Source organism: Microcaecilia unicolor, chromosome 12 (assembly GCF_901765095.1).
Source record: "Microcaecilia unicolor chromosome 12, aMicUni1.1, whole genome shotgun sequence".
NCBI lineage: Eukaryota > Metazoa > Chordata > Amphibia > Gymnophiona > Siphonopidae > Microcaecilia > Microcaecilia unicolor.
The window spans coordinates 33060854-33088260 of NC_044042.1; the positions used below are offsets into that span (position 1 = coordinate 33060854).

A 27407-nucleotide genomic window follows, 5' to 3' on the forward strand; every position below is an offset into this window, starting at 1 on the left:
CTATTATCCTGTAAATATCGTAAGCTTCTACTAGTCAGTGGCGGCCCTACCATTAGGCCAACTCAGGCAGCACTTTCCATGGAGCGGCATCTCTCCTCTTCCCTCCGTTTACCTTCTTTTTTTTCCTTTCCAAAAAGTGGCAGTGGCAGCTGCAGTAACAATACATGTAACTTAATTAGTTAACAAGCTAATCGGCACTGTTAATTGGATGTTAAGCAATTATCCGCACTAATTGGCATTAATTGAGATTTACACGCACAACTTGCTAAGTGCATTCTGTAACGTGGTGCACCTAAATTCTAAGTCACATAGTTTAAAAGGGGGTGTGGCCATGGGTGGGATGTGGGCTTTTCTACAATATACGCACATTATATACTCCTCCCTCTCCTTCTCTGCACATATTCAATAGATTGCTAAAACCCGTCATTTCTTCCTTTATAATATCGCCAAAATTCGCCTTTCCATTCTGAACACGCTATCAGAACCCTCATCCACACTCTCATCACCTCGCGCTTAGATTACTGCAACTTGCTTCTCACAGGTCTTCCACTCAGCCACCTCTCTCCTCTTCAATCTATTCAAAATTCTGCTGCACGACTAATATTTCGCCAAAGTCGCTTTGCCCATATCAGCCCTCTCCTGAAGTCACTTCACTGGCTCCCTATCCGTTTCTGTATAAAATTGAAGCTCCTCTTATTGACTTATAAGTGCATTCACTCTGCAGCCCCTCACTACATCTCCACCCTCATCTCTCCCTACACTCCTTCCCAGGAACTCCGTTCACTAGGCAAATCTCTCCTAATTGCACCCTTCTCCTCCATCGCTAACTCCAGACTCTGTTCCTTTTGTCTCGCCGCACCTTATGCCTGGAATGGGCTTCCTAAGCTGTTACAACTAGCTCCATCCCTGGCCGCCGTCAAATCCCGGCTAAAGACCTACCTGTTTGATGCTGCTTTTGACTCCTAACTTGTCACTTGCTCGTAACCTTTATCTTGTCTTCTTCTCTTCAATAGTCCCTTTCCCTATGTGTCCTTCTGTCTGTCTTACCCTTATCCCTTATTGGTCCTGTCTGTCTGTCCTGATTTAGATTGTAAGCTCTTTTGAACAGGGACTGTCTTTTCTTCATGTTCAATTGTGAAACGTTGCGTATGTCTGGTAGCGCTATAAAAATGATTTATAGTAGTAATTATTACGAATATACCTGCTCTGCGCCTAATTTAGACATCGGGATTTACGCCAAGTAAAATGTGGCCTAAATGGACATGACTAAATTTGGTTGTGTGGAGAGCTGCTCGGCGTATTCTATATACACCGCGTGGAACTTTAAGTCGATTCTATAAAATTTAGGCGTACTTTAGAGAATACGCCTAGGCGTATTTCTTTTCTGTGCAGATTTTTCAGTCACATAAATAGAATCTAGCCCTTTATGCGGTTAGCATTTAATACTGGCTGATTAATTTCAATGAAATAACTTGTGTTACCTAAATGTAACTCACCTTGAGCTTGGATTTGGAAAAGGTGAATAATTAAAGCTAAATACAAATCCGGATTTTGAATATCAATTTGCATTTGCCTAAATTGCTGGGTGTAAAACTTATTCCCACACCTTCTGCAAAAACGTGTGAGAACTCTATTTTAGTAACATCAGGAAGCCCCAAGCCTGGAAGTTTGAGCTGTAAGCAGTAAATTGATTTATATTCATTCATAATGGTCACTGTGTCTGGCTCCATTGTCCTATTCCATCCTCTTTCAAAAAGAGATTGTGTTTCTTTAGGTACTGAAGTGCCCCAGAAGGCAGAAAAGAGACAGAAGAGACTCAAATATGCAGGTGGAATTAAAGGAGCTGGCTTTGGTTTAAATTATAAAGACACAGACAGTACACTGTTGCTTTCTGATAATCAGAAAGTGATTCACTCTAAAAGATTCACTGTGAGACAAAGCTCATGAGAGGAAATCATGGCCCTGAATAAACAGAAGGCATTAGACTCCACAAACAGGGACTTCCAGTTTAGTTTTCATTTGTTTGCACAGCCCTTGAAAGGCATGATTTAAAAAGGCTTTTTTTCCCCCATATTGGGCCAAATTTTGTAAACCATACCTTGCTGTAGATACAGTTTATAGAATAGCGCTACACGTCGGAATGACGCATGTAGTGCTATTCTATAAACTGCACATCTATGCATGAACCTCATTGTCCAGTTTGTTTTGAATCTTCTACCTGTTAGTTTCATGATGAAGGACTGTCTCTATTTGATTGAATCTCAGGATACTTGAATGCATCACTATTTTCTTCCATCAGTGTTGTTGGAATTATCCGTTTGCACATTTTCACTGAGGGGTCCTCTTACTAAGGTGCACAGAAAAATGGCCTTCGCTAGTGTAAGCGTGTGTTTTGGATGCGCGCAGATTCGTTTTTCAGCGCGCCTGTAAAAAAAGGCCTCTTTTGGGCTGAAAATGGATGTGCGGCAAAATGAAAATTGGCGTGCATCCATTTTGGGCCTGAGACCTTACCCGTTCACTTAGAGGTAAGGTCTCATGCGTCAACCAGGCGGTAATTGTCAGAATGTGTACAATGCCGATTACCACCCGGTTGGCACCGTGAGCCGGAAAATAGTGGACACGCATAAAAAATGAAATTACCACCCAGGCCACACGGTAGCTGGGAGATAGTTCCGAATTGGTGTGCGTTGGGCGTGCATAGGCACCTACATGGCTTAATAAAAGGGCCCCTGAGTCTCCACCATGTCTTTCAGTGAAATAAGAATGGGAATTCATTTTTACAGGTCTTTTTCTCTGTTCTGTAGGTAAACGACTTGGTGACTTCTCTGCCTGTCAACTTGGACCTGGGAGCCATAAAAATCTACCAAAGTGGTTTGTCAACAGCCGTGGAAACAGACTTTGGTCTTCTGGTGACCTATGATGGCCAACATTATGCCTCTATCTCTGTTCCAGGCACCTACATCAATGCCACCTGTGGACTGTGTGGTAATTACAATAAAAATCCTCAGGATGACACTCTTCGTTCTGATGGCAGACCTGCTGAATCTGTGCTAGACTTGGGGGAAAGTTGGCGGGTGTATCACCCTGACTGGAAGTGCTCTTCGGGCTGTTTAGACAACTGTAGCTTCTGTGATGTGGCCACAGAAACCCTTTATTTTTCCACTGATTATTGTGGCTTCATCAACAGGACTAATGGCCCACTCTGGGAATGTGGCACAGTAGTGGATCCAACAGCCTTTGTTCACAGCTGTGTTTATGACCTATGTGGCACTAAAGATAATGGCACCAGTTTCTGCCAAGCCGTCCAGGCATATGCTCTTGTATGCCAAGCCCTTGGAATTCCAGTTGGAGACTGGCGAACTCAGACTGGCTGCAGTAAGTCGCACAATAGAGCATAAGTTAAAAAAATGGATTAATATTATCAAATGTATCAGGTCAATGGCGTATTTATTCCAGGTGCGTGTGTTGCGTACGCACCCCCTGTCAGACTACCTCTCCCCCCCTCCCCCCACCCATGCCTTAAAATCATCTCCCTCCAGTCTTTGCCTGGGCAGAGGCAGCAGCACACATAGGCTGCCTGCGGCCTGCACTGAGACTTTCTCTGTGAACCTTCCCGCCCTTCACAAAACAGGAAGTTGTGTCAGAAGGGGTGGGATGGTTCACAGAGAAAGTCTCAGTGCAGGCCGCAGGCAGCCTATGAGTGCCGCTACCCAGGCGAAGACTGGAATGGAACAGGTGATTTTAAGGTACCGGGGGCGTGTTAAAAACTTCTCCCTATGCCACTGTATCAGGTAGATATTTAAAAGCACTTATGTAGTTAGCAGATGCTCCCTTGCTTTTTTGTAAAACATAAAGGCTACTTATAGCTGGCCATCTTACTCAGAAAACAGCCAAAGTAATACACATGAAGGGAAATTCTAGTCTAGGCTTTCACGTTTACAAGCTTGTTATGTATGTAAATGGTTAGAACACTAGCAGTTATGTTCGTATATACACACGTACTGAATTTGGCAGTATATAAACCACAGGATTAGATTAGATAATATTTATTTATTTATTTATTTAGGATTCATTTACCACCTTTTTGAAATAATTCACTGAAGGTGGTGTACAGTAAGAATAAATCAAATATAAGCAACAATTACAGCAGTAAAAATATTCAAATAACAATACAAAGTATGGCATAGTATACTACTTACAATGTCAACACAATACGTAATAGAACATTTTAATAAATAGCGTAGGGTATAATATGACACCTAAGTGCAAATCTGCAAATACTCGCTTCACTTACTTAGCGCATACTTGCAAGGTGAGCATACATAGGGGCAGAGCATGGGCAGGACATAGGCAGGGATCCCACTTAGGGGGAAGTTATCAAGGTGGGTTGCCATTAAGTCGGGTGTGCTATTTAGCACAGAGTCTGATTGCATAAAATGGGACCCTGTGCTAAAAGAGCAAAACTTGAGGTAAAATAGCCCACGTTGATAACTTTCCCCTTTAACACGTGTAACTTACAGAATACTCTAGGCATGACTGGCATAAGTATGAGCACCTAAATGATAGGTGTGTTGATAGCCAGTTATATGAGTATTTTATGTCAAAACCTAGATGCCTAGATTCTATTATAGAATACACTCATACTCTGTGCCCTCTGAGTAGTTAATTGGAGGTACCCAGTTATAGAATTGCCCCCTTAAGGGCTGATATTCAGCGGGAGATAACCAGGTAGAAGATTCTCCTACCTGGTTATCTCCCTCTGACTGGGTAACATTCTGGATTTTCAGTGGCACATATCAGTATAATGCCGTTGAAAATCTGGGGAGACCACCATGGCATTATCTGTTTACCAAGGGGTGGTTGGGGGTCAGAGCTAGCAATTACCTGGGCACCACATAAGTATCTGGTTAACTTTGAAAAGCAGAAAGACTGTTGTAAGGTAACTGGGTGTTTATCTGGGTACCGCTGTTGAATATCAGTGGTACCTGAATAGTTGCTGGCACTGAATATCCAAGTTCAGTTCAGTACACTGGACACTGCCAGATGAATATTACTCCCTTAGATAAGGGAGTGGGTTAGAGTAGAATGAAAGCAGATGAAAATATACATATTTAGTGGAGAAATTTAGCAGATAAATACATAATTTTAAACCTATGATTTTTCCTGAATTTCAACACCCAACTGAACCAATAGAAATCCAATTCCTACCCTCGATGTACATCTACCCAAACTGACACAACACTTCTGATAATAAAAATGTTATCACTGTAACTTTGTAAGCCACATTGAACCAATTCAGTTTGGAAAACCATGGGATATAAATACTATTATAAATAAATAAATAAAATATGACAGCCAACTTCTACTAATCATTTCAATAGCACTACTAGACATTCGCAGTGCTGTACACATTATATACAGGTACTTTCTTCTGTCCCAAGGGGCTTACAATCTAAGTTTTTTGTACCTGTGGTAATGGAGGGTTAAGTGACTTACCCAAGTTCACAAGGAGCTGCAGTGCGAACCAAACCCAGGTTGCCAGGATCAAAGCCTGCTTCACTAACCATTAGGCTTCTCCTCCACTCAGGTATAGAACCTGATATTCAAAATGATTTATACGGCCAGGGGCTAACCGGGACTTTTCAGCAGTGCTTAACCAGATAGTGCTGCTGACCCAAGACAAAACTGGCTATTTTGGAGGTGTTGCGGGGGCAGGGTCAGCACTTAACCGGTTAAAGATAACCACATAAAAAGCAGTCATCTGTTTATGTGGTTCTTCATAGCAGTTAAGTGCCAAATATTGCACTTAAGGGGTCGATGATCAGAAGCCCCGTGCTGTTCCAAACAGCGCTCTAAAATTAGTGCCGGATCAGCGCGGGGCTTTAACACCCCTATAATCAGAGCTAATAGCGATCTTAAATTTGAATGCTATTAGCTCTGATCATAGGGGTAATTCTGCATGAGGATTGTGCCTGGGCATGTGCCCAAGTCACAATCCTCCCGCAAAAGTTGTTCGACAGGTCCAGAATTTTCTCCTAGACCTGTCAAACCTAAGCCTGCCCCCCAACATAAGGCCTCAATGTCCGGTGGACCTCCAGGCCCCCCACCCCCAAAATGCAAAAACCCTGGTGGTCTAGTTGGACCACTAGCTTCACCCCTCCGCACCCCCCCCATCCACCAACATAAACTAAAATGCCCTGGTCCAGTGGATTGCTATCCCCCCCACCCGTGGCATACCTCGTTGTAGTAGTTGGAGGAGGGATGGACTAGCACTCCCTCCCTCCTCTTTGGGCATCTCCTCAAACTGGCGGCACCCTGCCCTGCCCAGCCCATCCTTTGAGATGCTGGACGGGGCTTAACTTCCATCTAAAGGTTAAGCCCCACCCAGGGCAGGGTGCTGTTATTTTGAGGAGGTGCCCAAAGAGGAGGGAGGGAGTGCTAGTCCCTTCCTCCTCCATCTACTACAATGAGGTAAGCTGCGGGTGGGGGGGCGTCAGGATGGGGGATAGGGGTCCACTGGACCACCAGGGCATTTTAGTTCATGTAGGTGGGTGGGGAGGTGGGAAGGAGGGAATAAAGCTACTGGTCCCACTGGACCACTAGGGCATTTTAGTTTATGTGGAGAGGTGGGAAGGGGAAGCTAGCAGACCCACTAGACCACCAGGGTTTTTGCATTTTGGGGGTTTTACAGTTAGGTGAAGTTACAGTAATGTATTACAGTTACAAGGTGGTATGGAACATAGGTAACTTACATAGTTAACTATAGAATTTTTTGAAAAGGTAGGTCTTCAGTTCTTTTCTGATTTGATTACTATAAGAAAATATTATTTGAAAAAATTAAAAAATAATAAAAGAGTTGATAGAATAAATGAAGGAAGGAAGGGTTTTGCCTATGATTGATGCTGACAGGTTTCAAAAGTTTAAAACCTGCATTTTCGGAGGCCTTGCCTTCCATTTTTTGCTATATGGGTGATGTTGAACACAGAACAAGTGAAGTGTTTTTAATTAATATATATTGATATACTTCCTTCCTCCTTTGAATGATTTGTAAGTCCCATTTTATGTATCGAGACCTCATCACTACTAACTACGGGTAACAGGAAGCCCCGCCAGCTGAAGACCTCCTCCTGCAGTGGTCAGACTGTGTCTCAAGCTCAGCAGTCAGTGGCAGCATCGCTGGGCCAACACGCACACCAGCCCCTGTAAAAACTGAGTGTGTGTGGGGGGGGGGGGGGGGCGGCATGCTTAAGAGATGGTCTTATCACTGGAGGAGGAGATCTTCAGATTTTAGGGCCTGGAAATTCCTGCCAGCTGAGGTATTTATATTTTGAGTTGGGAGTTGGAGAGGGGGAGGGCTACTTAGGGATCAAGCCCACTCAAAATTGACATTTGGCTCACCACTGTTGTACACTAAACATTTTAGTGCATTGCCTATTAAATGCCATTTTATCACACACAGTACTTTTGATAACACATCTCTGAGTAGTGGATAGACCCGTAAATGCATACAGAACTATCTCATCAATGTCCTTTATGGATATACTGAAAATAGAAGAGGTTTGGCCCCAAAGATTTCTAATAAATCAAGTTTTAATGTCTATGTTTACTGCTTACTGAATTTTATGTTAAATTATTTATAGAAATTGATGCTATGGGCGGGCCTAGTTCATGCAGGTTCTTATAGACACAAGAGAGAGATGAGTTACTGATATTAACAGTAGTTCTTATGCTGTGTATGTGACTGAATTTAATGGTGTTTTCTCTCTCATAGCTGCAGCTGTGCACTGCCCTGACCATAGTCATTACTCGATTTGTACCAGCAGCTGTCCTGCTACCTGCTCAGACCTCACAGCTCCCTTAACCTGTACGTCCCCTTGTACCGAAGGCTGTGAGTGTAACGAAGGTTATGTCCTTAGTGCAGATCTCTGTGTCCCTCTGCACCAGTGTGGCTGTGACCTGAACGGCAGATACTACTCCATAGGGGATTCCTTTTGGGCTTCTGTGGACTGCACCATACACTGCTGGTGTGAGGAGGATGGCGAAATCACATGTTTTAACACCAGCTGCCGGGAGGGGGAGATGTGCTCTGTGGAGAGTGGGTACCAAGGCTGTTATCCCAAACGTGAAAGTGTGTGTTTGGTAAATCAGAATCAAGTGCTGCAAACATTTGACTCGGTGACATTCAGTTACCCACTGGAAAACTCCTATACGCTACTGAAAACCTGTCCTGAAAAACCTGAGTTTCTGGCAGTTGATATCAGTAAAAAGAAGTTGGATGCGGGTTCCAGTGGACTGCGTGCCTTGCGGTTTCAAGTGGCTAACCAAGAAATAAAGATTGGAAGCAGCAGCACAACGGAGCTAAAGGTAGGAGTGGCAATGAAACCAGTTTAGTTGACTTTCTTTGAGGCAGGGGTGTAGCTAGCATTCAATTTTTAGGCCCAGAACATTGAGTATCCGGGACCAGGACGGCCTGAGATCATCACTAGATAGATAGATAGATAGATAGATAGATAGATAGATAGATAGATAGATAGATAGATAGATAGATTAGGCCCAGAACATTGAGTATCCAGGACCAATGTGTATACACACACACACACATATGTGTGTGTGAGATGGGAGTTGTGTTTGTAGCATTTAGTGCTTGTGGAGTGGTTCATGTTTTTTCATTACTTCAGACTATGAGTCAGAATTTGCTGGTATAACAAATGCTGGTGGTTGTATATTTGTATCTATAATTTGATGATTTCTCATAATACCCCACCAGAATGTTAATTACCACTAATCTTCTAAAATATCTCTAGGAATTTCCATGTGCTAAAAATTAATGCCTGTGAGATCAATGCACAGATCTTGTTGGCTATATCCGCTCCCTCGCAAACCAAAGTGCCTTGCAAGTTTACTGAAAGCTTAGTGATGCTAATTAGATTTTAGGGAAAAGTGCTGAATCTACTGAGTTAAATAGCTGGCTAAGGTGAAGGAAGATAACTACTAACATTTAATTATAACACTGTCATGTCTTTTTCAGTTCAATATCTTTATTGATTTTCTGAACAATAAACGAAGCACAAACTCAAATATATGTCAGCACAGATCATTTCAACAAATAAGGGAATCAATAGTAATCCAGGACTGCTCACTGCTCTATGGCATATCTAAAACAGAAATTGACACAAATTGAACCTATGCTGATTCTGCAGTGTCCATAATAACCTAACCACACAAGCCCAAGAAAACAAGGCATCGAGGCCTTATTGACCATCAGGGTCTTGTTCACCCAAAGGAACTGAAGAAGTATCTTGTCACATCCTATATAATAATTCTCACCTCCAACGTTCTGTGCTTGGGACCGTGGCTCCTTGGCTGGAGGTGGTCTGTGAGGCAGACACGCACTGACGTCACTGACGTCAAAACAGCTGATTGCTGGATAGGGAAAAATGGAGGGGCCAGGTGACAGATGAGCATGGATGGGCATGGATTGGAAGGGCAGGACTCAGGGAGAGGGGAATTGCTGGATAGGGATGAATGGAGGGGACAGATGGGCATGGATGGATATGGATTGCAGGGCAGGCCTCAGGCAGAGAGGGGAAATGCTGGATAGGGAAAAATGGAGGGACCAGGTGACAGAGGAGCATGGATGGGCATGGATTGGAAGGGCAGGACTCAGGGAGAGGGGAATTGCTGGATAGGGATGAATGGAGGGGACAGATGGGCATGGATGGATATGGATTGCAGGGCAGGCCTCAGGCAGAGAGGGGAATTGCTGGATAGGGATGAATGGAGGGGCCAGGTGACAGAGGAGCATGGATTGGACTCACACTTTCACTCTGACTCTCAAACAGTCACTCTCACATACACTCTCCCAAACATACACACTCCGAGGAAAACCTTGCTAGCGCCCGTTTCATTTGTGTCAGAAACGGGCCTTTTTTACTAGTTTTTTATAAAGTGCAGCAAGGTTTAGGAAGGGGAACGTGCTTAAAATATCATTTATTTGCATAATTTGCATGTTTCTGGGATGGAGAATTAGTTGTCTGGGGGTGGGATTGCCACTTATGTGCATATGTGAATCTTGGGTGAATCTCTTCATAAGGCCGGTTACTAAAACTCGATAAATAAATAAATTTGTAATAAAATATGTGCATATGCACGGATTGTTACTGGCATATGCATGCACAAAGTTACTCCTGTCTCAGACCAGGAGTAATTGTGCAGAAGATTAGAAAGTGACTATTTTATAAAAGCAATGTAGGTACATTTGTGCCTATGTTCCCTGTTATAAAATCTCGGCCCAGTATTCAAAGTGATGTAAATGGGCAGGATAGCCTCCTGCCCAGTTAAATCACCTGTGACTGCCTATCACTGATATTCAGCTGCACTGAACCAAACAATGCTGTTGAATATCAGATCTAACCTTTCCTCGCTGTCTGATTAGTTCCAGGGTAGTCCATGGGTGGAGCTTGGATGGAACCTGAACGGTACCAGTTCTTAACCAGTTAGGGGCAATATTCACACCACTAAGCAGTTTTAGGTAAGCAGCTAAATTTAGAACAGCTAAAAGGTCATCCTATGTTTAGCTGCTGAGCTAGCCAGGCACCAATCTGAATATTGTTGCCCAGTTAGTTTCCAGGTTGCAGCAGCTGGGTTTCTGGTGTCCCCTCCTTCATCCGTGATCCAGATCCCCCCTCCTTCCCAACCCTGATAACACAAAGCTCTAGCCCAGCCACCCCCCCCCCCCCCCCCCCCCCCCATCGGTAGGGTTACCATATGGCTCTAGAAAAAGGAGGACACATTGATCCAGTCCGGGTTTTGCTTCCATTGAAAGCAATAGAAGTAAAACCCAGACTGGCTCAATCTGTCCTCCTTTTTCTGGAGCCATACGGTAACCCTACCCATCAGCCCACCCTTATATGCCCCCCCAAAAGGTCTACCTTGTTTATCCCTGGTGGTCTAGAGGGATTCTACAGGCAAGGAGCAATGCCCATTCGCTCCAGCCTGTCTTGTCTCCTTTCTCAAAATGGCCTCCCCAACCTCTAGCTGACAGGGGTGAAGAGGTGGGGAGGCCCTGTCCAGAGCTTTCTGTTTGGAGTGGGAGGGAGGGGGATCCGGATCATGGGGTGATGGGAAATCGGAAGAGGTGAAGGGACCTGGATCAGCTTATATGGGGCTTTCATAAGTGTCTTATGCAGGACCTACATAAGCTCCAGTGGCCAGCACATGACAGCATGGCACCAGATGTTCAATGCCAGTGCCCAGCCATGGCCTGGCATTGAATATCTAAGGCTAATCTTGTCCACCTACAACTGTGCATGTTATATGGCAGGTCCCCTAAACATTAATTTATATATGCTAAACATAGTGCATACATGAAAGTCAGGAATTATATGCAAATGAAACTTTACTGGGCTCACAGTAGTTCATGATATGTTGACATCCAGCCACTATTTACCAAAAAGTTAATACCTGCCTTGTATTAACTGTTAACTCTTTGGTGGCCACAGAAAGTCTTGAACCCAGTAGGCTAACTGACGTGAAGTTACCTGGGGTAAAGCTGAAGGGAGACGTCCAGTAGACCTCCTCCCTTTCTCTATCCATCATTCCTTCCTGGAGCACAGATGAAAGAGCCAATGACCCAAGACAATCTGCCACCCGAGGCAGGGATGAGATGCCACCCACCCGTGCCTGGTCTAGCATCTCCCCCCTTCCCCACATTTACCTTTTTTTTTTCCCAAAATGTAGCAGTGGCAGCGATTCCCATAGGTTGCCCTGCCACCTGCACCAGCTTCTTCGCTACTGCGTCCCGGCTCTGAGGAAACAGGAAGAAACATCAAATGCTTCAAGAATTGCAACTTTATTATGTTATTATGACTATAAGCAATTTTGGAAAAACATTGAAAATATATAATTATAAAAGATAAGAGAAAAGCAGTAGAAAAAGCAAAAAAAAAAAAGAAAATAGTGTTTTGGAGGGTTTTTTTTCAGGCCAATGATGGATAGTCTGTGGTAGTGCTAGAGCTACTTTGACATTTGACACTGAGCATGACAGACTTTTGAGGCCTTTTTCCTCCATATTTCACTTTTTGGTGAGCAGTGCTGAGCAAGATATTTATTTCACAGTATTTGTTAATTAGGTGTTCTGAATATTCTGTGAATAAGTCCTTGAATGTTGAAGTGGTAACATTAGTACATGGCCATTAATTCAGAAAATGGAAAATCAGCTGTTTTCCAGGTGTAGTAGAAATGGCCTTAGTGCACAGGAAAGACCCACATAGCGCCATTTTCTAACGCAGCTTTGTAAAAGGACCCCTTAACTACTTGATTCTTTTCCCTTATTTATTACAGCACCAACTCTCATCCTCACCCTGGAAATATGTCCTGAGCTGAGAAACATTCTGAACAGCCCATTATGGTTGCGTAGAATTCATTCTTAGTCTTTTGTTTCTTGCAGGTAAATGGATTTGAGGTGCAATTGCCATATTTCCACCCCACTGGCAAACTAGAGATTTACCGTAGCAGGAACGGGACGGTCATCGAATCAAACGGGTTTGTTAAAATCCACTACTCAGACCAAGGGCTGCTTCGCATCAGCCTCTCTACCTACTACTACAACTGTACCGGAGGGCTGTGTGGTTACTTTAATGGAGATAGCAATGACGAGTTCTGTTTCCCAAATGGCAAGTGTACAGATAATTTGGAGATATTCTTGGAAAGCTGGACGACGTTTGATGAAATCTGCAATGGGGAATGCGGCGACTTGCTCAAAGCTTGTAATAATGATTCCGAATTACTGAAGTACTACAGGAGCAGGTCCAAATGCGGCATTATCAACGATCCCACAAACAGCTCCTTTTTAGATTGTCATGCTGTCGTCAATGTGTCAGCTTATTATAGAACCTGCCTCTTTCGTCTATGCCAGAGTGGAGGGAATGACTCGGAGCTTTGCGATTCAGTGACTCGTTATGCCAGCGCCTGCAAGAATGCCCAAGTGGAGGTTGGGCAGTGGAGAAGAAGCAACTTTTGCCGTATGTTCTGAATTCCTATCGTTCAGTTACCCAAAGGAGAACAATAGGGTCTACTTTAAAAAAATATATCTGCTCACTCCACGAAGATGGAATAATTATTTTAATTTTAAAATGACCCTTTAACACAGCAATACTAGAAATAGATTTGAGCTATTTTAGGACCTCTTGACTAAGCTACACTAGCAATTCCAGGTGCAGTAAATGAGAAGAAGCCCATTCAGTTCCTATGGGCTTCCTCTCATTTGCTGTTTGGGAATGACTAGCATGGCTTAGTAAAAGAAGGCCTTAGCTATGCAATTGTTTTGTAATTTAAAGTTGATTACATTTTTATTGCATAGAGCAATAAACTTACATATGAAGTCCAGCAATAAAAGTAACAAGTAATCCACCCCATTATTAAATCATCATCCAATTACTATCTTGATAGGTCATGTGGCTTTGAACCTTTCCCTCTCTCACAAAAATTTGAACCCTCTTCAAAAAAGCAAAATCATACAGGTTCTCCGTTTTGTTCTGATTTTTATTTCATTGCTAAGAATAGAGTACTGGCTCTCACGTTATAAACTTGGGTGGAACTGTGCTGATCCTCATTAGGCCTCTGCAGGCATCATATTGATATAATCACTTTAGAATGAGCAGCTGAAGAGAATATTCAGACCAGATTTCTAATAACAGATTCCCCCCCCCCCCCCCCCCCGATATTTGACGCTATTTAACTGATCAGAACGGCTACTGACCGGTTAAATAGTGCTTAACCGGCTATCCCCCGCTGAAAATCCCTGGTTAGCGGCTAGGAGATATCCGGTTACGTCGCCTGCAATAACCGGCTGTCTGTCTATTTTTAAAGCCGGGTTAGTGGTCATATTTGGCCGTGTGAACTTATATGTCTTTGGCCAGTTTAAAGACACCCGGCTAAGTCTGAATATCAACATAGCCAGTTATCTTCTAACCGCCCAAAAATAAAGCGGATATTCAATGCCAGTCACCGGAGACGACCCGGCATTGAATATCTGGGTGTAGTGGGGGTTAGCTGAGCTAACTCCCGCAGTCTGAATATTGGTCCCAGAAAGCATGTCCATAATTAAAATGACATATAAGACAATTCTAGAAATGATGTCCAGCAGGTATGCACTATATTGGCAATGATGTGCATTAATGCACTACGCACTATTCTGTAAGGGCTGCATAAGTACTTTAGCACACACCTGCAAAGGGGCATGCACGTGGGTGGGGTGTGGGCAGGCCATGGGTGTGTCCACCATCAATGCACGCATCTTATAGGATACTATTAGATGCCAGCATGGGCTGGCACATTTCGGTGCAAGGAGGTACCCACCTAAGTTCCATTTATGCCTGCCATTGACTTTGTGCAAACGAATGCACCTTCCTTTTGGGCGCACCAATGTGGGTTTGCACTAGTATTTTGTAGCGTCCTGATTCCGCTATAGAATTGGCATTCCCTGTGCTGCATCTGGGTACCCAAAAGGAGATGCCAATTTACAGAATTTCCATCATTGCTTTTATTTTTAAAATATGTAAAAATGTAAAAGGAGGACTTAGAATCAGGCAAAAGGAGGAGGCAGGAGAACTGAGAGAGACAGAGTGATATCGGAGCACTGTAGCTAGTAATACCACCAGAAAGCGTTTTGTAACGTAAAAAGGTCTCTCAGCTTTCTTTTCACTAAGGGAAAAGTGACCTAGGACCATACCCCCTAATTCTTAATACAATAATTGGCTCTTAATTGGAGTTAACAGCCAATTACTGGCCAAAATTGGCCTTAATTGACTCTAATTAGCAGTTGCATTCATTACTGCCCTTAGTCATTATTCTATAATTTGTGCACTCATATTCCAGAGTGCACAATTGCAAGGGGGGAGCATGAGCGTGGAAGACATCACTCTAGAACTTGTGCATTTAAATATCATTTATATGCCTAACTGCCTATGGTTAGGTGCAAGCATTTAAAACAGCCATAAGTGCTTACGCTTAAATTTAGAGACATAAATGTCCACTTATCTTAGTATTCTTTAAAGGCAGTTGTGCTTAGCATGTACCATCCCAGCACTTAAATTTCAGTGACTTTTGAGAATGTATCAACCACAACTATGTTTTGCAAATATATACCATAAGACTTCATCCTTGGAGGAGAAGGAGCTCAGCCACCTTATTGACACTTATAATGTTTTAAAAGTGTCACTTTAACGAGGTGCCAATATCCTTAAAAACCTCCATTTAGTAATATATAATCCCCCCCCCCCCCCCCCCAATATTTAAAACCATTGAACTGGCCAAGAATGGCACCTGGCCGGTTAAATGACATTTAACCGGCTATCCGGCAATATTCAACAGGGGATTGCCGGTTATCCCCTGAATATCTACGGTTAGCACCTAGGAGATAACCAGCTATATCGTGCGATATCCCTGAATATCCCTGAATAGTCAATTAATATCCAGCTATTGTATTGTGGTTCTAAAACTATAGGTTTAAATTGAAGGATGACAACTGAAACTCGAGTCTACACAGTCCTGTGTTTCGGCACCACTTGTGCCTGCTTCAGTAGTCAATTTGTTCTGCAAGAGCAAAATAACATACATAAGATAAAATATATAAAGCAACAATAAGAAAACAGCAACATGGCTATGCAGGTAATAAAATAATGATAAATATATAATAAATAATATAAATGAAGTGGTATAACTAAAATTACACACATTAAATCAAGAAAGCATATACAATAATAAAACTACTAATTGATTATTGAGGAGCAAAATACTAATGGGCAGACTTATACGGTCTGTGCCAGAGCCGGTGGTTGGGAGGCGGGGCTGGTGGTTGGGAGGCGGGGATAGTGCTGGGCAGACTTATACGATCTGTGCCCTGGAGAGCACAGGTACAAATCAGGGTAGGGTATACACAAAAAGTAGCGCATGTGGGTTGTCTTGTTGGGCAGACTGGATGGACCGTGCAGGTCTTTTTCTGCCGTCATCTACTATGTTACTATGTATTGTATGTGTATCACATTGCACAATATGCTTAGGCAATAGTGCATGTAAATTCTAATTAATGCCAATCAGTGTCAATAATTGCTTTATAATTGACAGTTATCAGCGCCGATTGGCTTGTTAACTAATTAAGTTGCGCACGCAAATCCACAATATGGCCAGATTTGCGTGTGCAACTTAAATCGCGCTATATAGAATCCGGAGGAAAATGCACAGTAAGCTAGTATTCTGTAAAGATTATTCCACGCAAAGCGCCCTTCACTGAATACTAGCTTAGCACGGATCATCCAGGCACCTAACTTTGGGTGCCATTTACTGAATTTCCTCCTAAGTGTGTATATTTGAAAATGTGCACATTTGCCGCTCCGTAACCTTACCAAACCTCCAGAAATGCTAATTTCTGAGCAGCTATTATATTTAAAAACTTTCAATCGTATTCATTTAACTTCATCGTTAAGGATACTGCCAGTCTGAATTTTCCAGATACCTCTACAATGAAAAACGTTAGACAAGGTGGTCTTTTTATAAGGGTATCTGTACTATTCAGCTGAAATTGGGGAAGGGGGAAAACAACTGCATTGCCAGGTTATAAGCATATCGTGAGACAAAAGCATTTTTGTATGGTAAACAAGAGCATTTAAGTCAAATTTAATAAAAATTAGCAACACACAGACAGGACTACAATGCTTCCATGGATGTGAGGAGGGAAGGTTCTTTTTATTCACTGCAGTTGCTAAACAACCTGAACCAACAGGGAAATGCATTTTTGAAACTAACATTTTATATCCATGTTTCACTTTCAGCTCTTGAATGCCCAGAAAACAGCCACTTTGAGGAGTGCATTACCTGCTCTGAGACCTGTGAAACTTTGGCAATGGGTCCTCTGTGTGTGGACAGCTGTACAGAGGGCTGCCAGTGTGATGAAGGCTTTGCACTCCGGAGCACTCAATGTGTCACAAGAAGTGAATGTGGCTGCAATTTCGAGGGTCGTCAGGTTTCTAGTAACAAAACCTTTTGGGCTGATCTTGACTGTCAGTCCTTCTGTTACTGCAACGGGTCTGACAATAGTATTTACTGTGAAAGCAGTGCCTGTAAGGAGGATCAATATTGCCTGGAGGATAATGGTCTGTACCGCTGCCAAGTTCGCACAGACGCTTCTTGCATTGTGTCTGGTTATGGTCATTACCTCACCTTCGATGGCTTTCCATTTGATTTTCAGAGTAGCTGTTCACTTATTCTTTGCACAACAGTCTTCAATGAAAGAGCAGACATTTTCCCCAAATTTACTATCATAGCCAAAAATGAAGACAGAGACCCATCACAGGCACTATGGGTAAAGCAAGTTGAAATAGAAGTTTTCAATTATAACATTGTTATCCATCGGGCTTACAAACATACAGTCCTGGTAAGAGATCTTTCCTGTTGGGTTGAACTGCTGCCTGTGCGTGTGAGCTAGACTAGTCCGTAAAATAGCAAAACAAGTCTGTACGTAAGGTAGGTTGGTCGATATGAGACCAGTGCAGAATTAAATAGATGAAAGACTGGTTGATTTCAAAACCGGATATGACTATATGTAAGATAGCTAGGCAAAATTACAGCATAGGGTTTTATATTACTCTATCATTTATGAACTTTAATGCAAAACCACTTGTATTTCTCATTCTGGAAATGGCGCTCGCCATTGCGGCATAATGTAAGCCACACTGAGCCTGCAAAAATGTGGGATACAAATGCAACAAATAAATAAATATTATGTAGACTAGTTCATACTATTATGGGACAGGACAGGATTCCATCAAAATAAGGCATGAATAGGCCAAAATATTTGTTAATATGTCTCTGAATTACAGGATGGTATATGGACATTACATATAGGCCAAGAAAGGAATAGTAGTGGCTTGATTCAGGATTAGAGTAATTGTTTCTAAGACGGTATATGAAAACAGCATTCCACATTTGATCATTTCCTTTATTTTCTTACAGGTTAATAATGAGCGCTTGTATCTTCCCCTGAAGCTTGCACATGGAAAAGTTAACATCTTTGCCTTTGGCTTCCATATTGTTGTAGAAACTGAATTTGGATTAAAGGTGGTGTATGACTGGAAGACTTTTTTGTCTGTGACTATCCCTCGGCACATGCAGAATGGCACATACGGACTGTGTGGACGCTACAATGGTAACCAGGAAGATGACTTGCAAATGTCTAATGGCTTCATCGCATTAAACGTTAATGAGTTTGGTCATAGCTGGGTAAAGAGGGATACATTTTGCCAAGTAGGCTGTGGAGATCGATGTCCTTCCTGTGGTAAAATAGACGGATTCTGGAAAGCCCAGCAACTCTGCAGCTTCATCCCAAACCGAAACAGCGTTTTTGCCAAGTGCCACAGTAAAGTGAATCCCAGCGTCTTCTTCAAGAACTGCTTGTTTGACTCTTGTATTGATGGTGGGGCCACGCAGACAGCATGCAGCTGGTTACAGAACTATGCCAGCACCTGTCAGACGCAGGGGATAGCAGTGACTGGCTGGCGAAACCATACCTCCTGCTGTAAGTAGTAAAGAAATCCTTTTATTCTCAGATTGCTCCTAATTATTTCCACTCCATCTTATGGCAAATCTCATAGCAAAATCTTCCTGAGTAACCCCGCTGCGTTATAATTTATGAAAATGCTTTCTACATTAGGAACACCACTCGCCAATTCTGTTGCTTGAATAGTTTTTATGTTTATGCTGGTTTTAACTCTTCTCTAGCAAGGCCTTGGTAGGCTGAGCCTTGGTTCAGGGAATCTGATTGCACAATAGTCTAGTCTAGAAAAATCTTGAATGGTGCTGGATGCAGGGCTGATCCCTGCAGTATTGTATAGTAACTAAGTAAATGTAACTAGTTACTGTACTTCAGTGAAAGTTTTGTTACTTTTACTTGTAAAGAAATACAAGAAAAAAATTGTTACTTTTACTTTTACCAAAGTAATAATTTTACAAATTGTTACTACTTTTACCTAGTTACTTCTGTTAAAAGTAAAGTGGCAGAGAGACCTAAATGATGCTTCCTTAGTAAACCAAATGAAACAGCAAAACCTGGAACAGGATTTTGCAATTGCAAACTTGTCACAGGTTATCAATAGAAATCAAACAAAATAAAACATGGAAAAGAAAATAAGATGATACCTTTTTTATTGGACATAACTTAATACATTTCTTGATTAGCTTTCGAAGGTTGCCCTTCTTCGTCAGATCGGAAATAAGCAAATGTGTTAGTTGATAGTATATATAAGTGAAGCATCAAAGCATTTCAATGACAGTCTAGCAAGGTGGGGGTGGGTAGGAGGTATGCATGGGTACATCAAAACATTTCATTTCATTGATATTTTGTTTGATTTCTACTGATAACCTTTAAGAGTGGACTAACACGGCTACCATACCTTTAAACCTGTCACACAAATAGTGATGAGTTTGATCACTTTAAAGCGGAGGTGAGGCTGAAAGCCGGTTGCAATTCTTGGTGAACGGACATATGACTCTATCACAACAGACTGCTGGACATCCCATAGTCTGCTTTTCTGGCCTTAAGACTGAAGAGTTTCCGTACATATGACATTCTTGCATCAGTTCTTGAAAATATTCAGATTTTGCCATCAGACATAAAACAGTTAAGACAACAAAAGACATTGATTTCAACTTTTGAAAGCCTTCTCTGTAATTGAACAGCATGACAATGATAACAAAGATGAAGACGAAGATGCAAGTGATGAATTAGTACTACTACTAATGCAGATGATGATAAAGCATTCTTTGCTATAAGGAAGTCAAGTGTTTCAGACAGAGATTTCTTTGATCAATACCTGAGACCCAGTTAAAAGGCATCAATAATAATGTGGCCTGGCCTGATTTGATGGAACGTTTTATCAGACTGAACAATCCACTTCCTGATAGTGCAGCTGTTGAACACCTTTTTAGCTGTGGCGGATTAAAGACTCACAAGTGCACTCACATGAGTGACAGTCATTTTCAAAATTTAGTTTTACTAAAAGTAAAGTAGATTGTATTGTAGAGCAATAAAACTGTTGGGATAAAAATGTTAACAACAGTTGCATTCACTGTAGTTAACGGTACTTTTACTTTTTTACTCAAAAAGTATAATATTAGGCAATAACTTTTTTACTTTTACTTAAGTAATTTTTTAACGTGTTCTTCACTTTACTTTTACTTAAGTATTAAAATATACATTTATTTTTACTTTTACTTAAGTAGTTTGACCAACACTGGATCCCTGAGATACTCAACCAGTTTCTAATCCAGATTCACACTTTAGGACTCATCCAAGCTACTCTGGGGCTCATTTTCAAAGCACTTAGACTTACAAAGTTCCATAGGTTACTATGGGCCCTGTTTACTGAGATGCGTTATCGTTTTTAGCACACGCTAATGCTAGAGACACCCATGTATTCCTATGAGTGTCTCTAGTGTTAGCACGTGCTAATTTTTAGCACACACTAAAAACGTTAGTGCGCCTACAGCACGGCTTAGTAAACAGGGCCCTTTGTAACTTTAAGTGCTTTGAAAATACGCCTCTCTGTCTATTAACGATCTTTCTCCATCAGCATCAAAGGCATTATTGGTGTAAAACTGTTGTATTGTTACTGTTTAATCATGTAAGCTGCTTTCATTTCTTGAAAGGTGGCATATAAATTTTAATAATAATCATTCAAGTATACCACATCAAGTGCTGTCCCCTGGTCTAATCCCTTGGTTACGCAGTGAAAAACAAATTCAGTTTGAATTGCTTCCCTCTGTTCCACCTTAGATGGTATATTCTGCTGAATTCAAGCTAGTTCACATCCTTTTCTATAGCACTGGGTTCCATTCATTTCCTCACCACATAGATAAATTCAGTTTAGTCTTTGGTTATCGCTCTCTCAATTGTGAACAGCAATTCTGTTTATTTATTTATTGGGATTTATTAACCATCTTTATGAAGAGATTCACCCAAGGCAGTGTATTTGTCTGTCTATAGCCCATAGTCCATTCCTATTTCCAAAGAAAGTCTGAACAATTGCAGGGGAATTCTATATATGGCCCTCAAAGTTGCACGCACAATTTAATGGATTAGTGAATCAATTAGCACCAATAATTGGATGCTAATCAATTATTGGCACTAATGGACAACAATTAGCATCTTGCTAGATGCTATTCTATAAATATGCATGTGTAAATCTTTTAGCATGTACCTGAAAATTGGGGCATGGGCAGGTCAGGGGCATTCACTAAAGATGCATGAGCTATTAGAGAATTCGGTGATCAGTGCTTAATTTACACGTAAGAGTGTACACCAGGTTTCAGTTGGTGTAAATCCTCATGCCCAAAGTTGGGTGCGGATCCCAGCGCTACGTGCCATTCTATAAACAGTTCCCAACCCAGAGCACCATTTACAGAATAGCGCTTTTTCGGTGCCCAAATTTGGATGCCATTTACTGAGTCTAATCTTTAACGACTGAACAGAATTGTCCATGAAGCTGCCTGTGTGCTCTTAGAATCCTGAATATCACAGGACGTATTCTATCTGACCTCACCGTCTTGTCGATTTTCAGTTTTCTTAGTTCTCTGCTGTCTCTTCTGTAAAAGGCCTGGAGTCTAAGGGGTCAATATTTAAAACTAGTTGTCCAGGTTGAGAGAGTCTCAATAGTCTCTTGTAGTTTAGTTAGAAGGTTTATTGATCTAAGTGTCTTTTGGGCGATGTGCCAGGTTGGTTGGCTCTTGACATTAAGAAGTTATGGATAACAGGTGTCTACTCCTTCCTGGGGTGGGGGGGGAGGGAAGTTGGGTGAGGAGGAAGGCATTGTTAATCTTGCTAATTAGGAGCAGCATGACTTTATTATTTAATTTACCTTAAGAGTTCGTTGATGTGCTGGTTGGCACTGTCTAACATGCTGGATTGTTAACAACCGGGGGGGGGGGGGGGGGGGGCAATACAACTTGAGGGGGGGAGGCAATGATTAGGGTGGGGATGGGAGAAAATTGGAAACTTTTGATGAAGAATGTCAGCGCTTTCATAACTGCCGGTGTGTTTTGATATTTGAATTGTTATATGCTAAGCTTGTTGGCTATGTTTAATATGTTGAATCATCAATAAAAATGCTAAAACATAAAACTAGTTGTCCAAGGGGACAAGGCCCACAAAAGTAGATCACCTTCCAGAAGATACCGGAGTCAGTGTGGAACAAAGTTACCACACAATGCGCAAAGTTTGCTCCTGAATTATTAAATGCAAATTGATATGAAATGAAGTTGCAGTAATTCTGAAGAGATGGGAAAGGAGTTTTTTTCAGTTTAAGAGGGAGGTGCAGAGCAGGAGAAGAAGAAATGGGGAAAGGAAAAATATGAAAAAGTGCAAGAGTTCCACCATTATTTTAATGAGCCAAAATATAAAGCAGCTGTACAGTTATTCAGGTAGTATTCACCGCCACACTATCTGGGTAGTGTTATGGTGGAGCTGGACATTATCCAGGTACCCCTGATATTCAGTGTCAGTTCTCGGATAGCTATCTGAGGATTAGCTGTTCTAACTTGTCCAGATAGTTATCTGGGTACCAGTGCTGAATATTGACAGTACCTAGATATCTTCTGGAGTCCGCAGATTAGCCAGATATTCAGCACCTGTATCTGGGTACTGCCTGGTGCTAAATATCTGCACAGAAAACCCACAGTGACCAGTGTTTACAAAAATGCTGAGGGCTGTGAATGTAGTATTACCCCCTAATTTTTTCTATTTGTACTCCTGACACCAGCGCCTGAGCCAGCAATGGTGTTTACAGTGCCCTACCACCATCCTGATCCCTTTGATCCACTTTGATCCTACACCTTTCTCGCTCTGTCCCCTTTTTCCCCTTCACTCAGAAGATAAGACAGTGGCACATTTCTACCTGCCTTTTCATCCTGAACTGGCTTACATTTGCATTTCAGTCATTTTCCTGCCCTCAAAGGGTTTTGTGCCCTGGGTAGCAACTCCTCTTGCCACTACCAGCTACCTCTCTGCCTGATATCTGTGATCTTCATTCAACCCTTAATTCATGCTGCTCTGTTCACATTAGATAGAATTTGGGTGGAATATCCAGGTTTAATCTTTGGGCACTGTAAATTCAACACGGAGTCCTTATTGGTGAAAGATATATAGTAGACAGTTGCCAAAATAAAATATTAGGTTCAGAATATTTAATATACTGTATAAATGCCTCTTCTATTGTACTGTTGTACAGTGTAATGTGTATCATGCATGTATGGGAGGCACTGGTACTGATGTTAAATGTGCAATTTATGTTTTAAATAATATAAGTACGTATGTACTTACTAATATGTGATGAATACTGTGTGAAAATTAAATTTTCCAAAAGTGCTCTGCATTATGGGACAGAATACATATTACACAGTATCTCAGCTTTCTATTGTTTTCGGTTTCTTTATCTAGTCCTGTTTCTCAAAGGTTGAAATTCATCCTTTTTTGTGTATTTTCTTATTCCTATTGTCATACCTCAATGGAGGACCACTTCTGTGTACTAATTCTGTCTTCATTTGCACTCTAGAGATTTTAATCAATAACATTTTCTTTGTGTATCTGCTAGATGTCACCTGTCCTCCCAGCAGCCACTATGAGAGTTGTGTTAGCGTTTGCCAACCTCGTTGTGCCGCCATCCGACTAAAAAGTGACTGCAACCATTATTGTGTGGAAGGCTGTCAGTGTGACCATGGGTTTGTTTTAAATGGAAAGAGCTGCATCCTCCCCCATAACTGTGGTTGTTACGCAGATGGAAAATATTATGAGGTAAGCTAACCTGCCTGCCCTTTATATTACAGCCTCTTTTCTGTTTAAGTTCTTTTTGTTGTTGCAAGGTTCTGATAGTTACATCAGTTCTGGGAAAAAATATAACCGTCTCTGGGAAGACATGACCAAAGTAGTTAATCCAGAATGTTGAGAATAGCTGATTATCACATCATGGGTCCAGGAACAGATGCATGTTTGAAGTTCTGTAACTTTTTAATTTTTTTTTTCACATAGAAAGATGGGGTTTGGACTGTTACGTTACAAAATTTTCATTAAAACCTCATTTTTTTGTTTCTCGTGACAGTAGTCATGTTTTCCCAGAGACGGTCAAATGAATGATTTGTAGGTTGTGGGAGTATTTTAAAAAATCTGGACACTGTTTTACAAAACTTTGCAAACTCTTCTAAAATATGCGGAGCAGCATTGTAGAAAGGAAGATCACTCAGAATGTGGACAACCCAGTCAGTGCATCACAAATGGATGTCCATCTCGCATGTATTTTAGAGCAGGATCACACAACCTGTGTGATGGAAATCCATATACTGGAAACATCCAGCATGAACATCCATTTTACACACTGAAATGTCCAAATTATGAGCCGGGGGGGGGGGGGGGGGGGGGGGGGTTGATGTTCCTATGCTGCCACACAGACGTCCATCTTATAAAATGGCCACACAGATGTCTATGTAGATCAGAGGGGTAGCCTAATGGTTAGAGCAGTGGGCTGAGCATCAGGGGTACCAGGTTCAAATCCCACTTTCGATATTTGTGATTTTTTTTTTTAATTGTGAACCCTCCAGGAACAGAAAATATGTACTGTACCTGAATGTACACTATTTCAATAGCCTTCAGACTTACAGGTGTCTTATATATTCAGGTACAGTAGATACTTTTCTGTCCCTGGAGGGCACATAAGTTTAAAAAAAAACTGAAATAGAATTTGAACCTGGATCTCTTGCTTCTCAGTCCACTGTGCTAACCGTTAGGTTACTCCTCAGATCTATATGCTGCTCTGTTAATAATGTCTATTGTACCTGAAGCTGTCATAGCACCTAGTATCCCTTGCTGGCTTCACATTCAGAGGAAAGGAAGGATAGCAACTGCTGGGGGATTAAGGAGGTGTAGTGTCTTAATCCCTCCAGTGGACAGCATCAGAGCACCTTTCTGTAACCTGGATGTGCCAAGTACCAGATCTAAATAACAATTTCCATCTTCTTTTTAGACATGGACGTTCCTTCCCCTTCTGTGATCAGAGTTGGATGTCCATATTTTGGCCCCTCCCTAGTCCCACCTAAAACATGCCCAGACCACACCCCCTTGACATATGCATGTACTGCAGTGTTAGATGTCCATATCCTGGCGTTTTATAATTGAGATTTGGATGTTCATGCAATATAGACATCTAAATGCCAGTTTTCAGATATCCAAAGCATAACATAACATAACATAAGAACCGCCATACTGAGTCAGACCAATGGTCCATCTAGCCCAGTATCCTGCTTTTAACAGTGGCCAATCCAAGTCACAAGTACCTGGGCAGAAACCCAGTTATTAGCAACATTCCATGCTATTAATCCCAGGGCAAGCAGTATCTTTTCCCATGTCCATCTCAATAATAGGCTATGGACCTTTCCTCCATAGCCTATTATTGTCCAAACCTTTTTAAACCTAGATACACTAACTGCTGTTACCACATCCTCCGGCAGTGAGTTCCAGAGCTTAACTATTGTTTGAGTGAAAAAATATTTCCTCCTATTTGTTTTAAAAATATTTCCACGTAACTTCATCGAGCATCCCCTGGTCTTTGTAGTTTTTGAAAGAGTGAAAAATCGATTCACTTTTACCCATTCTACACCACTCAGGGTTTTATAGATCTCAATCATATCCCTCCTCAGCCATCTCTTTTCCAAGCTGAAGAGCCCTAACCCCTTTAGCAAGAACAGAACTTCTGAAATATCAACTTAAATATTTTCATAAAACGTATTTTAATTCTGCTGTCTTGACCTTTAGCCCAAGCAGTTGTTCTGGAACAGTGACTGTACCCGACGCTGTCGTTGTTTTGGGAGGAACCTTATTCAGTGTGATCCACGTCACTGCAAATCAGATGAGGAGTGTGCACTAAGGAATGGGGTGCGGGGCTGCTTCAGCAAGAAGAGCTCTTACTGCATTGCAGCAGGAGGAGGGGTTTTCCGTACCTTCGATGGAGCCTTCCTGAGGTTTCCGGCCAACTGTGCTTTTGTTCTGTCTACCATCTGTCAGAAACTGCCAGACATATCTTTCCAGTTGATTATCAATTTTGATAAATGGTCATTCCCAAATCTTACTGTGATTTCTCCAGTTTACTTTTATATTAATGAAGAGCAGATTCTCATCAATGATCGCAACACCGTCAAGGTACCTATTCAACAAACAGTTATTTTTAAGCAAAGTGAAAGATGTCAGAAAACCTATAGAAATATACAGAATATGAGCTAGAATTTATTGAAATGTTAAGTAGGAGAAAACTCTGAGCTTATCCTCGTGTGTGGTATAGTCAGGTAGACTTGCCAGTACATTGATCATAGACTATACAAAAGCATAATCCAATATTTTTCACTGACAAGCTTCCCTGTGGAGATTTTGTGAGCCTTATATACTGATTATAATTTCAGCTCTACATAGGCAAACTATTGAGTGCATTCTCAAAATATAACCATTTACAGTTCTTTCTAATATATTTATTTACAGCCCAATATTCAAAGCAATTTAGCCGGCTGCTGACCGATTAAATCGCTTGGGCTAAAAGTCCAGGGCTAAAAGTTTGACATTTTGATCTAGACCTGTTTCAATCATGCCTAAGTCACAAAAAGGTACCCTAAATGACCACTGGAAGAATTAAGGCATGACTCCCCCCTCCCTCATTCCCCAGTGGTCACTGACCCCTCCCCCCCCCCCCCGGGAGTGACAGTACTTACCAGGCTCTGTGGCAGCTGCAAATCTAATGACCATCCCTCTTAGATCAGCAAGCAGGTCCCTAGAGTAGCCTAGTGGTTGGTGCAGTGGAATGTAGAGAAGAAGACCCAAGCCCATATCCCACTCTAACTGGTACACTTGTGGTGGAAAATATGAGCCCCCCCAAAAAAACACAAAATACCTACTGAACCCATATATAGGTGACACCTGCAGGCATAAGGACTATTATAGTGGTATACAGTTGGGTACAGTACATTTCTTGCTATTCCTGGTGGGCTCACAATATAAGGGGGTTATAATGTGATGTGCACCTGGGACCTTTTATATGAATTTCACTGCAGTGCCCCCTAGGCTTCCCCACTGCTCTGTTAGGATGTCTGTGTAGCCAGTCTAGTAAGACTGCTGGCCTCCAGACATCCCAATGGCTTGCTTTTCTACATTTTTCCCTTGGATATTTTTTTTTTATTTCAAAATGGCCCTTAAAGAAAGGCACACTTAGTACGTAAGTGTCAAAAACAGAGTGATTTTTGAACCAAAAAAATAGACCTTTCTTGGTTCGAAAATGACCATGTTTGGCACTGGATTTTTGGACATCATATCAAAAATGAACCTCAAA

General features: G+C 41.8%; 1 protein-coding gene across 1 annotated transcript in view; it reads left to right on the plus strand.

Annotated features, from left to right (window-relative positions):
* The window catches only part of TECTA (tectorin alpha), a 102705-nt gene that overhangs the window by 20768 nt on the left and 54530 nt on the right, over positions 1-27407 (plus strand). The window contains exons 7-13 of the mRNA XM_030221689.1: positions 2805-3375; positions 7772-8364; positions 12449-13022; positions 16830-17431; positions 18010-18571; positions 23640-23839; positions 25850-26233. Coding sequence (XP_030077549.1) covers positions 2805-3375; positions 7772-8364; positions 12449-13022; positions 16830-17431; positions 18010-18571; positions 23640-23839; positions 25850-26233 — 3486 coding nt within the window. The remainder of the gene's footprint in view (positions 1-2804; positions 3376-7771; positions 8365-12448; positions 13023-16829; positions 17432-18009; positions 18572-23639; positions 23840-25849; positions 26234-27407) is intronic.